The 14769-nt window shown below is 36.9% G+C and overlaps 2 protein-coding genes and 1 non-coding gene across 4 annotated transcripts; all 3 read left to right on the top strand.

Moving 5' to 3' along the window:
• The first annotated feature begins 508 nt into the window (after positions 1 to 508).
• Positions 509 to 9894, top strand: cdpf1 (cysteine rich DPF motif domain containing 1). Of its 2 annotated transcripts, XM_067392035.1 has the most exons (5): positions 509 to 1598; positions 5204 to 5315; positions 5499 to 5686; positions 5823 to 5996; positions 9777 to 9894. In XM_067392035.1, exons 1-3 carry the CDS (start codon positions 1489 to 1491, stop codon positions 5625 to 5627), a joined length of 351 nt encoding a protein of 116 aa, XP_067248136.1. In that variant the 5' UTR covers positions 509 to 1488; the 3' UTR covers positions 5628 to 5686; positions 5823 to 5996; positions 9777 to 9894. The 2 variants fall into 2 exon arrangements, with proteins under 2 accessions (XP_067248136.1, XP_067248135.1); XM_067392034.1 differs by having other exon boundaries at positions 510 to 1598; positions 5499 to 5996.
• On the top strand, positions 6037 to 6108 carry trnac-aca (transfer RNA cysteine (anticodon ACA)). The gene has a single exon. It is a non-coding gene; the product is annotated as a tRNA-Cys (tRNA).
• cdkn1ba (cyclin dependent kinase inhibitor 1Ba) lies at positions 6067 to 11823 on the top strand. Its single transcript, XM_067392032.1, has 3 exons — positions 6067 to 9555; positions 9777 to 9894; positions 10392 to 11823. Exons 1-2 carry the CDS (start codon positions 9087 to 9089, stop codon positions 9887 to 9889), a joined length of 582 nt encoding a protein of 193 aa, XP_067248133.1. The 5' UTR covers positions 6067 to 9086; the 3' UTR covers positions 9890 to 9894; positions 10392 to 11823.
• The last annotated feature ends 2946 nt before the right edge of the window (positions 11824 to 14769 follow it).

Below are 14769 nucleotides of genomic sequence, written 5' to 3'. Positions count from 1 at the left end.
ACATTGATGTCCTAAGACACGAAACGATCGGTTTGTGTGAGAAACCGAACAGTATTTATATATTTTTTTACCTCTAATACACCACTATGTCCAACTTCGTTCAGCTTCCGGCTAGTAAGGTCTGATCGCGCTCTGACAACGGAAGTGATGTCTCACACTCATTGAAGTATATGGGCGAGACAACACTTCCGTCAACAGAACGCGTTTTTTGACCTCACTAACAGGAAGCTGAACGAAGTTGGACATAGTGGTGTATTAGAGGTAAAAATTATATAAATAATGTTCGGGTTCTCACACAAACCGATCGTTTCGTGTCTTAGGACATTAATGTGTCGTCACGAGCCGCAGGTTTTAATTTGGATTTGTCTAAGCAAGTTTTATTTACTGTTATAGTTGAAGTTCCCATCTACTGCTATTATTTGACTGACAGACGGCAGTGGTTGGAGTTAAAAATCATAATTTGCGTTCGACTGAAGAAAAAAAGTCACCTACATCTTGGATACACTGGGGGTAAGCTGATAAACATCAAATTTTCATTTTTGGGTGAACTATCCCTTTAAGTGTAGTAAGCATATAACACTCAATTAACAATAAAACAGGACACACTAGCACACACACACACACATATAAATATATATTGCTAATTAAAGTGTCAATTTCAGCTTTACAAGCATGTTTGTTTTGACACTGAGATGATGTGCAGGTGATCTCCTGTTCCATCTTAATGTAATATTTGCTGGGCGGGGCTTTAGATATAGGGGCGTGGCTATAATCAGGTGTACCTTTCAGAGTCACCACTTCTGCCAAATAAGCACCAGCAATATTTAGAACCTGCGATCTTGAATACGGGATGATTTTTCATGTTTTGATGCTAGAATGAAATGTATAGACATAAATCAGATTGTTTGTTACCTCATTTGAAATGCCTGTACATTTTGAAAGTCATTTGTAAAATATTTTTGTATAAATACTGTATAGCACTCCAACTGTAATTTTATTGTACAAATGTGTTGTTTTTTGTGTATTTGATCGGTAAATTATTGCTTTGTTGAGGTTTACTTAAGGGGAAAATGTAATTTTTTTAGCATTTAGAGCCAGATCTACTAGTAGACCCTCGATTATCAGAGAATGCTTTGTAGACTTTGGTTGAGTTTTAATGAAACATTTAATTTTCAGTTGTGGCTTTTTGGTGACAAGTGGTGTTTGTTGTTTGAGATGTAATATAATGTTCATAAAAATGTTTATCAAAAAAAAAAAAAAAAATACAATGAGCGGCGTGGAAGTGTTTGTTTTTACAGGCGCCATCTTGTGGTGCACTGCAAGCGTAAACTATAATCCGGAAGTTCTGAGTGTCCTATTTGACGCGCCGTACTGACGTTAAGCACTATGGCGTGCCTTCAGAGCGCGTGCTCACTCAAAACAAACCGTTAGGATGTGTTTGAACGGGATACAGGCATTGTGCAGGATGAGGAGCGCGCTTTAGAGCGAATGGATTTTACCGAAGGATCCGCGCTCGGCGTGTTCAGCTGTGAGCTGTGCGAGCTGTCCAGTCCGTACAGTTTCTACGGGCAGAAACCGCCAAACACGAGAGCAATAGTGTAAGTACACCACTATTTGTGAGATTGCTCTGCACAAAATTGTTGCCCAACGCTCTCCAGATGCAAGAAATAAAGTTTGTAATGCAGAGTTGGTGATATACAATGGCGGAAACGTGTAATGATAATCTATGAAGTGCTCAAACCCCATCTTTGAGACAGGTGCGATTTGCTGTGATGTCACGATGACGTATGGAAAGATAAGACGTAATTATTGATGATTATATAAATTCAGCAAAAAAGAAACGACACTTTTTTTTCAGGATACTGTATTATTTTGTAAAACCCAATATTGGAAAAGGTTTAAACTTTTTTTTTTTTTTTCAATAACCATAAACAATTATTGCACATACAGTCCTTAAGACACTAACACTAATTAATGTCCCAGTTTCAATAACGGGACACCAAAGAGACCTTTCCACTGACCCTGAAAAACACCAGGGGAAAAACAGCACCATGTTGTTGCAAAACTGTGTGACTTTCTTTCTTATATACAGGATATACCGATTTTTTGAGGAATGTCATTTTTTGTCAACAATGGTTAGCAACATTCAAGATATTTTCTTCTGTGTTCCACGGAAGAAAGTCATACAGGTTTGCAGTGACATGAGGGTGAGTAAATGATGACAGAATTAGTAGTTGTGTGTTAAATTATGTGCGGACAGTATGGTAAGCCATTTTAACATTTCATCCTTGAAGGCCCGGTTTCACAGATAGGGCTTAAATAAAGTATAGGACATTTAAAGGGTTAGTTCACCCAAAAATGAAACTTCTGTCATTTATTATTTACCCTCATGCCGTTCCACACCCGTAAGACCTTCGTTAATCTTCGTAACACAAATTAAGATATTTTAGTTGAAATTGGATGACTCTGTGAGGCCTTCATAGGAAGCAATGTCACTTCCTCTGTCAGGCTCCATAAAGGTACTAAAAACATAATCACTTCATGTGAGTAGAACAACATGAGGGTAAGTAATAAATGACAGAATTTTCATTTTTGGGTGAACAAACCCTTTAAGTAGTTTTATAAATCTGAAAAGGTGTGCATCTTGAGACAAAACAATAGCATTTAAGATATGTCAGTGCTTAAAACAGCTCAAACGTGCATTGTAGTCTGGGACTAGCTTAAAGGGATAGTTCACCCAAAAATGAAAATTTGATGTTTATCTGCTTACCCCCAGTGCATCCAAGATGTAGGTGACTTTTTTTCTTCAGTCGAACGCAAATTATGATTTTTAACTGCAACCGCTGCCGTCTGTCAGTCAAATAATAGCAGTAGATGGGAACTTCAACTATAACAGTAAATAAAACTTGCTTAGACAAATCCAAATTAAAACCTGCGGCTCGTGACGACACATTAATGTCCTAAGAGACGAAACGATCAGTTTGTGCGAGAAACCGAACATTATTTATATAATTTTTTACCTCTAATACACCACTATGTCCAACTTCGTTCAGCTTCCTGTTAGTGAGGTCAAAAAACGCGTTCTGTTGACGGAAGTGTTGTCTCGCCCATATACTTCAATGAGTGTGAGACATCACATCCGTTGTCAGAGCGCGATCAGACCTTACTAGCCGGAAGCTGAACGAAGTTGGACATAGTGGTGTATTAGAGGTAAAAAAATATATAAATACTGTTCGGTTTCTCACACAAACCGATCGTTTCGTGTATTAGGACATCAATGTGTCGTCACGAGCCGCAGGGTTTAATTTGGATTTGTCTATGCAAGTTTTTTCGACTGTTATTGTTCAAGTTCCCAATCACTGCTATTATTTGACTGACAGACGGCAGCGGTTGCAGTTAAAAATCATAATTTGCGTTCGACTGAAGAAAAAAAGTCCTCTACATCTTGGATGCACTGGGGGTAAGCAGATAAACATCAAATTTTCATTTTTGGGTGAACTATCCCTTTAAGCCTGGTCTGTGAAACTGTTGAAAATGTACTAGTATATATTTTCATGTTACTTCTACTTTACCAAAGATTTACGAGTTGAAAAGTTCCAAATCCATTTGTTCTGTTATCTGTAGTGCAGTGCGTTTAGTGCGTCAGAAATGGAATGGGACATTCGTTACGGTCAGTGACGTGGTGCGCGTTCTGTGTAGACTCTGCCAGTTTACACCAATGCTACTAAAATTTAATGATTCATAGACGATTTACTGTTTCTATCAGCTTTATGTTGCGCAGCTGCCAAACTTGCAGTGAAAACAGCAGTTTCAATGGAAAATTTCTAAAGCATTTGTTTAACACGTATACTTTCTATTCACATGGCTTTTTTGCTCCTTAATTGGGAAACTGATGTTAAATTCTGTGGCATTCAGTGACATGCTTTTTATATGCTATATAGGCAAATAATAATATACAGCAAAATAAATGTTATAAATAAAAAAATATATATACTGATCTGATCAAAGTTAAAGGTTTTTTTAAGGTTTCTGAAAGAGCATACTCACCAAGACTGTTTATTTGATTAAAAAAATACAGTAAAAACAGTGAATTTGTAGTGTTACTTAACAATATTAAAGAACTGTTTTGTGTTCAAATATATTTTAAACCGTAGTGTTTTTTTTCCTGTGATGGCAAAGCTCCATTATTCCAGTCTTAAGTGTCATAAGTGTCGTCGTCTTCTTAGGCTCAGATGTTTAGAATACGTGGATGTGTTTTTTCTCAAGATTTCTTGATGAACAGAAATATTAAAATAGAAATAGGAAATGAATATAGAAATGCCTTTACTGTGTCAATAAAAGTTTTATTGATCATTTTGCAAGTTAACAATACAAGACTAGGGGCATACTTATTACATAAGGCAGGGCAGCACTAAAATGGTAAATATTTTGTCATAATGGAGCATAGGTTTTCCATCTTTCTACTTGTATACTACACACACACACACACACACACACATATATATATATATATATAACGAAGAAGCATTAAAATGTTAAATATTAGTATAATTTAAGGGATTAAATATTAAAACAGCTTGCCATATAAACGTTCATCAGATGTCACCTACAATTTCACAAGCATTTCCCACTAATTTTACTGTAATGTTTTAAAGTACTTGAAGAACTTGACAGCTGTGTGTGTTTATTGTAGTGACGTTACATTCTACTCTGAATCCTGTGTCCATAAATAAGCGCTTTCACATTAAGCACTATGGGTGATTTTACTTATTATTAGGGTAAACCATGAAGTCTGTTGTTTAGCCCTCACTAATATACTGACGTATGGAAAGATTCTGATTATAGGCAATTTATATTTCAGTGTGTGTCAGATTAACACACATTATGTTCAGTTTTCTTATGAAGTGCATGTGCTGCTGTGCTCTGTTCTGTCTTGAGGATGACGTCCAATCAGCAGGATTCCATCACCTGAACTGTAAAGTGTGAGTGCTGGGAGTGTTTTCTGAAAACAAGCACCTATTATTTTGAACAGCCAAAGAGGGTGTAGGTTGCAGAAACATCCTGGCCAAAATCTTGTTTGAATGTTTGTAGTAGCCTATTGAGCATGCCATAAATTCATTTTATGTAATGATGCATTTTCAATAATGTCAGGCTGAATCTGTGAAAAAATGAGTCAGTGATTGAGATGTGCTCTGTCCCGCAGGCTCTTGGAGGAATGTTATGGCATGAAGGATCCCTTCAGCCCGGAGAGAGAGAAGTTCCTTGTTTTAGGATCCAAGTGCTCTCTGTGCAGTAAGACGGTGTGTGTGGGAACGGTACGTGTGGCTCCTTTTTTCTGTGTATAAATCAAATATTTTAATTTAATTACTCATTTGGTAGTATTTATTTTTTATGCTTGTACATAAAGAACAACAACATTGTGATCGATTTGATTTATTTCAATATATAATGTATATTTGAACACATCAATAAACTGTTTTTTTTTTTATTCATGACAGGACTGCAGTCTGTTCTACACCAAACGCTTTTGTTTGCCATGTGTGCGGGATCACCTCCATCAGTTTCCAGAACAGGTTCAAAATGAGGTGCTGAGGAAGAAGAGTGTCCAGAAGATGACCTCCCCATGATGATATATTGTTTATGAACACACACACAATATATAAATGTCTCTTTATATGAATGAAAGGTGGCAAGCCATCTTTTAATTGAAATCATATGTGCTGTGTGATTGTTTTTAGTTTTACGAAAGCACTAAATGCCTAGCAGCTATGAAATAAATGTTTAGCTGAATTATTGGCTCACTGGTTTTGATTTGATTACAGGTGATTAAAGTGAAATGATATAGATGAGATTCGAACCTGTTGCTGGAGGAGTGCTACATTGTTGTGAGTGTGGGCGGTACCGCTACACCACAGCTGGGGAGCTACTTACTTCAAGATTTTCCACCTTGATGTGAGCCCTACTCAGCCCAGCTGGTTCAGCAGCAAAAAACACAGGTGAGTAGTGAAATATAAGTTCCAGCACATGCATAGGAAGAGATCTGTGGCTCAATGGTAGAGCACTGGCACACAATGCCAGAGGTCGCTGGTTCGACTCCAGCCAGATCTCGGGGCGGCGGAGCGGAGCAGATGACCGGATGGAGTGGAGCGGCTGAACAGATGGAGCAGAGTGGCTGACCAGACCAAGGAGGACTGGATGGAGGAGCAGGTAGAAAAGAGGAAGAGTGAAGAAAGGAGCACCCGAAGAAAGGAGGGGGACCGTGGCCTGGGTCCCCCCCCCGGCCTCCGGGACAATGACCAGCAGCGGTTATAGAGAAAATTGCCAAAAAAAGCGTTTTTCAACTTAACAAAAAATTTTAATTTTTTGCATATATACATTAGTATATATAACTACAGGGGGAGGGGGACCCAAAATCTACCCCCCCCCCAACTATAATTTTAACATAACATTACATAATTATTGTATGTGTACATACATATCAATATATTTATATATACAAACATATTATTATAATATACTTATATATTGTAATATAAAATTATTATTATATATAAATATATTAAATAATTTCATCATAAATGACTACTTCCCTAAAGCTGTCCTGGAGGCTCCACCAACACATTGCATCAATTCCTCATTACACACCTGATTTAAACCATTACTACATGTCTGAAGTGGGTTTCCAATAAGGAACACATACAGTGTGGGCCTCCAGGCCAGCTTTGGGAAAGCACTGTCTACATAACCACCTACCTGCAAGATTCATGATTGAAAGACTACATACATTTCATTTAACTCCACAGCTGTACATCAGTAGTCTTCATATTTTCAACAATAATTACACAAAAAGAAAACATTATTGAACAAAGGATACTTCATCTATAAAACAAGTTTCTTCTGATTGTGCGCTGCCAACGGTCTGTCAGTAACAGCATGACCGCTGATGTATGCGTCCAGCTCCTTTATGCAGGAGAAAATTTTTGCTCTTGCAGGTGTTTTTTTCTACTGCATATCATGCATTACAACCACTAGATGGCAGTAAAGCCATGCGTTTCTAACACGTTTTCTTCTTCAACTTTGCTAAATGACATTACCCAAACCAGAAAAATAGCTTTACACTTAAAGAACAAAATTGGATTTTCAACCTTGTGACAGTCACTTATTTCTGACAGTATAACTGTGTTTGTAGCAATTACATTTCATCTTTCTAATGTCATAATTACAGTATAAATAAATACATCACTTTGGTCCACAAAGTCTGCTATCCTTACTGTAATACATTTCTGCATTTATAGTTGAACACATTTGATTTTGTTCCACACTTCACAACATAATTCAGCTGTGACGCTTAAAAGTCTTCACACATACAGAGAGACACTACTGAAAATAAATTCTGTAGGGGTGCTGGAACATTTCAGATACTTATTATTGGTAATGCCAAAGTCAGCCAGAGATAAGCATTCTGCCAACTATGACCTCAGACTTGGCAAGGAGATAACGGATCACACCGAGGTTTAGCAAGTGACTCAGCTTCACTGAAAGAGTAATGTTCATTATCATAATGTTCACATCATATTCAATCACACAGCTGAAGCTAGCTCGGTGCATCATAAAGTTTTGCTGTTATCTTTTTAATACCTTCATGTGATTTACACAAACGGTAAAACAAATTTCAGTCTGCAGCTGTGTTGCCAGATCACAAAAGAAAAGTAAGCTCCAAAAACATTTCATATATTTCATTAAATCTTCTCCACCTTTTCACTCCAATGCCCTCACATTATCCATATTTAAAAAAAAAAAAAAAACTAATTTTATTGAGAAGAATTATTTTAATTTAAGGGATTAGAATGGATCATACTTTCTTTTGAATAAAAAAAGTAACTTCAATAATTTATTTTCAAATATCTACATTCCACAGTCTCAGAGTTCATGTTCTTTTGGGTCTCCAACACTTTTTAACCAATCAATTTGAACTTACGAAGAACTTACAAGACAACATACATAATGATAATATAGGAAATATAGATCAAATATTTGATGTGAATTAAATGTTTTCAATATTGTTTTTGTAATGTTGCTGTTTTCTAAATTTACTTAATTTTAAGTAAATATGTTTTAAAAACATAAGATGTGATTTTGATTTATTCAGTGTTACTCTCAGCAAACACTATCAGGTACATTAGTGTTAGTATTTTGAAGTATTAACTGTCCATACATTGCAGTTTAAAAAGAATCTGTTGAGGCTCTACAATATATGTGACATCAAATAAGGGTTAGCACAATAGTCATAGTCATAGTCATCTAAATGTAATCCAAAAGTAGTCAAATTACGTTACCAAAAATGGGCAATCTTAAGAGATCACATTATTGATTACAATTCATAAGTAATCTTTACAGCTCTGTATATATGTATAGAAATTGATTAAAAAAGAAATGCATAAATATATATATCAGTTTCTAGCCAATCAAATAGATTTTTATTGGAAAAATATTTATGGTTTTTTAACTTTTTTTTTTTTTAATCTGTGACTGACTTTCAAATCTACAAATCACACTTTTAAAATTGCGCTCCCTAATACATCATTTTGAGTCTTTTCGAGACCCCCGGCCTCGGAACCACTGCTGTACTACCATATTCATAACCATTCAAAAATAACCTGAGCCACAGTGGATTAGAATACGCGGACATGGCAACACCGGACTGAAGGGAGCGCGAGTTTCTACTGTTTGTATCGTTTTTCAACGGTGGGCGGGCACCGTGTACTGCCGGCCAATCAAAAGCGTCTTCTGTTTAAATAGCCTCTGCTGTCACTCTTTTTTTTCCCCTGCCAGTTTACTTGCGATCGCCATATTGGGTGCTCGCCTACTCGAATGACTTGTCTGTTTTTCTTCGGAATTACTACGAGACGGGATCGGAGGCGCGCGCTGTTTTCATGACTTGTTTTCCACGCGCACTAGTCTTTCTACACGCATCCGCGCGTTTGTTATGCGTGCGCTCTGCGACTCGCTCGGCTTTCTTGGGAGGGATCGCTTTTAGTTAGACTGCGTCTGGCTCGATTGCGACTGCGAATCTCGGACAAACTTTCATGTGCAAAATGTCAAAAGTGCGCGTCTCCAATGGAAGTCCTACGCTGGAGAGGGTGGACGCGAGGCAGGCGGACCATGCCAAACCGCCGGTCTGCCGAAATCTCTTCGGCACCGTGGATCGCGAAGAGTTCGCCAGGGACGTCGAGGAGCAAATGCGGGACATAGAGAAAGCGTCCAAGGAAAAATGGAATTACGACTTCGCCAAGAACGAGCCGCTCGAGCCGGGCAACTACGAGTGGCAGGAGGTGGACGCCAAAGAGGTGCCGGAGTTTTACACCAGACCACCTCACGTAAAACGGGCTACCTCTACCGGGACTGTGGACCATAACGGGAACCACGATTATTTGTTGACAACTCCCTCCCTGGAGAGCGTAGGGGGGGACTCTGACAGCACGGAGACCGGGAGTCGGACGGACTGCCGAACGGCGCTCTCCACGCCGAGGAAAAGACCGTCGACAGAGGATCAGGGTAAATGTTTTGCGAGCTCGTGACAGCGCTGACGTTTCAATGCTCTGTTCGCCTGGTCCGATAGCGTTACCAGACAGCGCTGTTTACGCGCTGTTCTCGGGGGACGAACGCGTTGCCCTCCCGTCATACTCGTAGTGGTGAAACTTCTGCATTTGCTGTCTAGAATGCGACCGAGACTCAAATCATTCGCTTTTCTAACACAGTCTTCATTCTTCCAATAGATCTTCCTAGCCAAAGTAAAAGACCCAACGTCCACGCGACCGAGACGAACCGCTGTCCGGATACGACGAGTTCGCCCGAGCGAGAGCCCAGCAAGTCGGATCCCAAAACGTAAACAAGGTGAGTGGGTGTCGTGCTTACTGTCTGGCGTGAAACTTAAACGCGTATTACTTTGTATTAAAAAAAAAGTCAAAGTTGCTGTTTGTTTGTGTTTATATAGATTGTTATGCGTTAATAATATTGCTTCCTAGTTGATTTCAGAGTCGAAAGTGCTTGGTCTGGCGTTTTAACAAAAAACCGCGTTTGGGCACTCAGTCACCGCACGAGTGACAGTCGAGTCAAACGGGACTTAAATGCACAACATTGTAGTAACACGTCAGCAGGTCTCTTGTAGGGTGTGCGCGTGGGAGGAGGAGGGGGTCCGGGTTCACAATGCAGGCATATACTTGCCCTGCCTGTCTTTTATTAACGCTCGTGCATCGTGAAAATAAGCGTTAATGTATGCTGAAATATTTTTTCAATTTCATGTATTGTGTGTATCTGAGTGGCACTCGCGTTCGACATGTTATTTCCTTTGCTAATCAACTTTTTGTTGTTGTTGTTGTTGTTCCCTGCAGAGAGAGATGAAGACTCCTATTTTCTCCATCAAATACTTCAAGAGCTTTATGAAGTAAACAGGGACAGCTGTTGAAAAGTACAAAACGAGCCTTGGAGAGGCTGTATAAGCACTGAATTTTTACACTAATGTTTTGGCACTCGACAGAATATATTTGCCTCAAAAGCAGACGATGTAGCAGTGTGCAATTGGAGTTGCTTCATTTGTTCTTTTACTACCTATGTATATACTTTCATTTTATATGTAGCACATTTAAATGTAATATTAAGATAAAAAAACAATCATTTATAAAAGGAGTGCGTTTGACTTGAAGAATTGCTGTGCAGTTTTTAAACGTCTCCCCAAAATTAACCCTTTTAAAGTAAGTAAATATACCTATGTATACACATACACACACACACACACCATTTCCCTTTAATTAGGTTAAACAATCCCATTGTCTCAGTTTTGGCTGGCTCAGGATGTTAACGTTCAAAAGTACAATTAATGCGAATCAGTGCTCAACAGCAGCAGCACAATCTTGGCCATTTTTAAGTTGCACAAATGTCACTGTCTGCATTAATGCCATTTATGTTTATTGGTACTTAATATGATTTAACCAGCCAAGGTTACAGCACTTGGTCATGGGGTGTTCTTCTCTGAAGGGAATGTGATTCCTAGTGTGGTATTAAGGTTTTCATGCTTCTTTACAGTATTATATCCCTGGGTTATTCCACTAATTTTATTTTCTTTTATTTAAATTATTATTATTTTTTTTTCCTTTTGTTATTTTGGCATAATGATATAAATTCTCATGAACTACAAATCCTACTGAGTACACATTAAAAAACAAAACAAAAAAAAATTAAAGTGCAACTGTAGTGACCAATTGATTTGCCTTTTTTTTTTTTGTCAATTTTATGTTTTTCTATTCATTGCTGTGTAGCATAATGTTTATATAAATATATATTTCTTTTTTTTTATTCTTTAACACTGGGCCATACAATTAAGAACAACATGATGCCACTTCTTTGCCACAACATATCTGGCTTTCATGTTGAACATGACATGGCACTATGACAAAAATATGTATAAATCGACAAAAAACAAACAAAATTAAGACGTTACACTGCACATGTGTAAAACATTGAAGTGTACCTGTGCGTACTGCTTGGGATAGAAGAAAAAAAAAAGTATAAAAAAAAAACACTGAGGAAATTATACTAACTTATTTATGTTAAGCTTTTTGTCATTTATGACTATCCAAAGTGGCATTTGTGCATTTTCTGTATGTACTTCTTTTTATAAGTTTTTTTCTTCTTTTTTTTCACAAATTTGTGCAAGGTTGCAAACTGAGCCTATTAAGAATTTGATGTGGATTGTGTACTGCTTTATAAATGAGATGATTAAACCATAATGACATGGACACCTTCACCTGACTCCTTTCCATTATATTGTGCAGAAAAAACTCTGAATGTGAACACACTCTTAGAGGAACTTAAATACACCTCTCACACCCTGCATTAGCAAAAGCCCCAAACTGACTCTAAGCTGTGCAAGTAACCAAAATACATTTAAAACTATTTTTATTTAAGTGTTAAATACATCTCTCTCAGGTGGTAAACTGGTATTTGGCACTGTGCAACCTATGTAATTTATTTATTTATTTTTGCCACCCACACAATATAAGCTCCAGAACACAAATATATAATTATTTAATTTTAATAATTGTAAAAAAAAAAAAAAAACTATTTTTTTTTAGTAATATTAAACAGAAATACAACAAAAAATGCCTTTAAAAAGCTTAATTATTTTCTGACCTACTGTAATACACATTATATGATTAATCTGCCATTAAACTGGTGGCAATACAAATTTTAGATCCCTATTAGATTGTCTTCAAATAATGTGTTACCTGTAATATTTTATATGAAGTATATGTAAATATAGGAAGAAGCCCAGTGTTTAATCTTATTTTGAGATATCATGTCAAATAAGACGACCCCGGTATGTTTTGAATAAGCTGTAGGCTAATATATTTCATAAACGGAATAGTTCGCGCTTATTTCTGTGTCAAATGGAAACGCTGTTTGACTTTATTGTTTGGTCGCGCGTGTTGACTTGCAAAAGACACACACACACACACACACACACACACACACACACACACAAATATTTATCAGGACTGGAGATAACGTACATGGGCACGCTAAGTTATTCTTCTCGTACATTAGCACTATACGGGATATTTTTCAATGCTATTTGGCACCTTTTGGTTATTTAACTCAACGTGCGACAAGTTTGTGCGTAAAGCTGCTGTGGAGCTCCCTGCTTCGATTCAGGAAAAAAAAAAAAACAAGGACACGTCCCATGCGGAGGGGGGAAAAAGCCAAGATACTGACATACGGTTTGTCCAATCAGACAACTATTAAGAAAAACACACCACTTACTGCAGCCACTGAGATTGGCTTTGCGCGCGCTGAGGTTGGAGTAAGAGCGTGTTTGTACAGACTGTTCTACTCGTAAAGCACAACCCAGAATAAGAGCCATTGGTCAGACTGATATTTCTGCTGATGTTTGCGAAAGGGAAGGGAGAGGTGAGTTTGGCCCGAGGGTTAAATCGCATGGATCTTTCTAAAGCCCCGTCCTTCTTCTGCTCAAAAATCACGGCTGCATATGAGATGACGAAACGCACATGCACGAATAACACACAGCGGTCGCAGTTTACACGAGCGCACGCGAAATTATTTTACAACAACAACAACTTCTACTCCTTCTGCTTAATAGCTTCGCTGTGACCTATTATGTTTAACATGACGACGTGCGATAGGGGGCTAGCTGTATCGGGTCTGCTGTCAAACCTATTATACATTTAAACCGTCAAAAAGTTAGGTTATATAACAAAATAATGACAGTAGAAATGTAAAGGGTAACAGAACAATTTCAAACCATTATTTTGGCCTACAAATCAGGCCTATAATTCAAATAAGTAATACAAATGACACAAATAATAAACTTACATTTATAACATATAAATCATGACAAATCTATTTTATAAATATAAAACACTCTTTTTTCTTTTTTAAAATCTATGTTAATTGACTCTTGTCTGGATGTAGTGTAGTTTAATTGTGTTCACGTGTTTATCAAACATCTTTAGCAATTTCTGGCATGTCAGGGTAGAGAAAAGAAATGCTAATTTAAGAATAATCAGTCAAGTATGTGTTTGAAATCAAAGTGTAAAAAGAGAATTAATGCTAAAGAAAAAAAACATTTGTTTAATTGGACTTTGGACTAAAAAAAAAATCATCCACACTTTTTACACACTTGAACTAATGTTTTTTTACATGATCTGAAAAATCTTTAAATGTTTGAAATTACTTTTAATAGACAAATGTAAATTCCTGCATATTTTTTTTTTATTACCTTTATTATTTATTACTATTTTTTTGTATGTGTTGGAGCAGACAGTGATGGAAAAGTGTCCAGAAAATGTACATGAGAACTACCAGGATACACCTCAATGAAATTGGTGAGAGAATAAATAGAGTGTGTCGAGCTTTTTTGGTCACAACGTTATTCCCATTCTTCTAATTGTGATATTTCACCATGTTGATTACATTATTATTAAAATAATAAAAATTGATGTTACTACTACTACTACTAATAATAATAAAGTCTCAAATTGTACAATAATAGCTTTTTGATTAAATATTTAGTACGGTGGAAATCTTTTAATACACATATAGCTTCTTAAATTAATGAAAACAACATTCAAACTGAAAATCAGACGGGCTTGTGGTCAAACCAGTAAGAAAACCACTGTTACTGAATTTGTTACGCAGCACTTCCCTTGATCAGATGAATCAATACACGAAAAACCTTTTCCTGAGAGGATCTAAGTGCTGCTCTGGTCAAAGAGTGATGAAGCAACGAACAACTTCTTAAACTGGCCGCCTGCCATGGCATGAGCCTTGGTAAACGCTAATAGCAGGCTGATGAAATCAGTAATTATAATACAAAAACAGCGGAGTGTTTCGTATTTGCAGTTGTAAACCACAGATGACAACGCCCTTGCTTGGCCTATGCAGTAATTAAAGATACTAGTTTGGTTTTGAATATGAAATTATAGTTAACCTCTTTGAAATCAAAGGATTAATTTCCTCTATTACATGTCTTGTATGTGGAAGAAAAAGGGATTTTTTTTCCTTACCTCATTTGCATTTGAGATGTCAGCCATTACACTTGTGTGATACATCTTGACTGCAAAAAGTAAATTAAAATATATAAAAATTAAATGTGTGTGTGTATGCATATTATAAATATATATATATACAACATATTATATATATATATATATATATATATATATATATATATATATATATATATATATATAT

This window comes from Chanodichthys erythropterus, chromosome 8 (assembly GCF_024489055.1).
Source record: "Chanodichthys erythropterus isolate Z2021 chromosome 8, ASM2448905v1, whole genome shotgun sequence".
Taxonomy (NCBI): domain Eukaryota; kingdom Metazoa; phylum Chordata; class Actinopteri; order Cypriniformes; family Xenocyprididae; genus Chanodichthys; species Chanodichthys erythropterus.
This window is presented reverse-complemented; position numbering and strand designations above follow the sequence as displayed.

What these genes read in the sequence shown, in the direction of transcription:
- cdpf1 (XM_067392035.1), top strand. Translation starts at nt 1,489, where the DNA reads ATGGATTTTACCGAAGGATCCGCGCTCGGCGTGTTCAGCTGTGAGCTG. An exon ending in CCAAACACGAGAGCAATAGT is followed by an intron (nt 1,599 to 5,203) that starts GTAAGTACACCA and finishes TCTGTCCCGCAG; the next exon opens with GCTCTTGGAGGAATGTTATG. An exon ending in AGACGGTGTGTGTGGGAACG is followed by an intron (nt 5,316 to 5,498) that starts GTACGTGTGGCT and finishes TATTCATGACAG; the next exon opens with GACTGCAGTCTGTTCTACAC.
- cdkn1ba (XM_067392032.1), top strand. Translation starts at nt 9,087, where the DNA reads ATGTGCAAAATGTCAAAAGTGCGCGTCTCCAATGGAAGTCCTACGCTG. An exon ending in ACCGTCGACAGAGGATCAGG is followed by an intron (nt 9,556 to 9,776) that starts GTAAATGTTTTG and finishes TTCTTCCAATAG; the next exon opens with ATCTTCCTAGCCAAAGTAAA.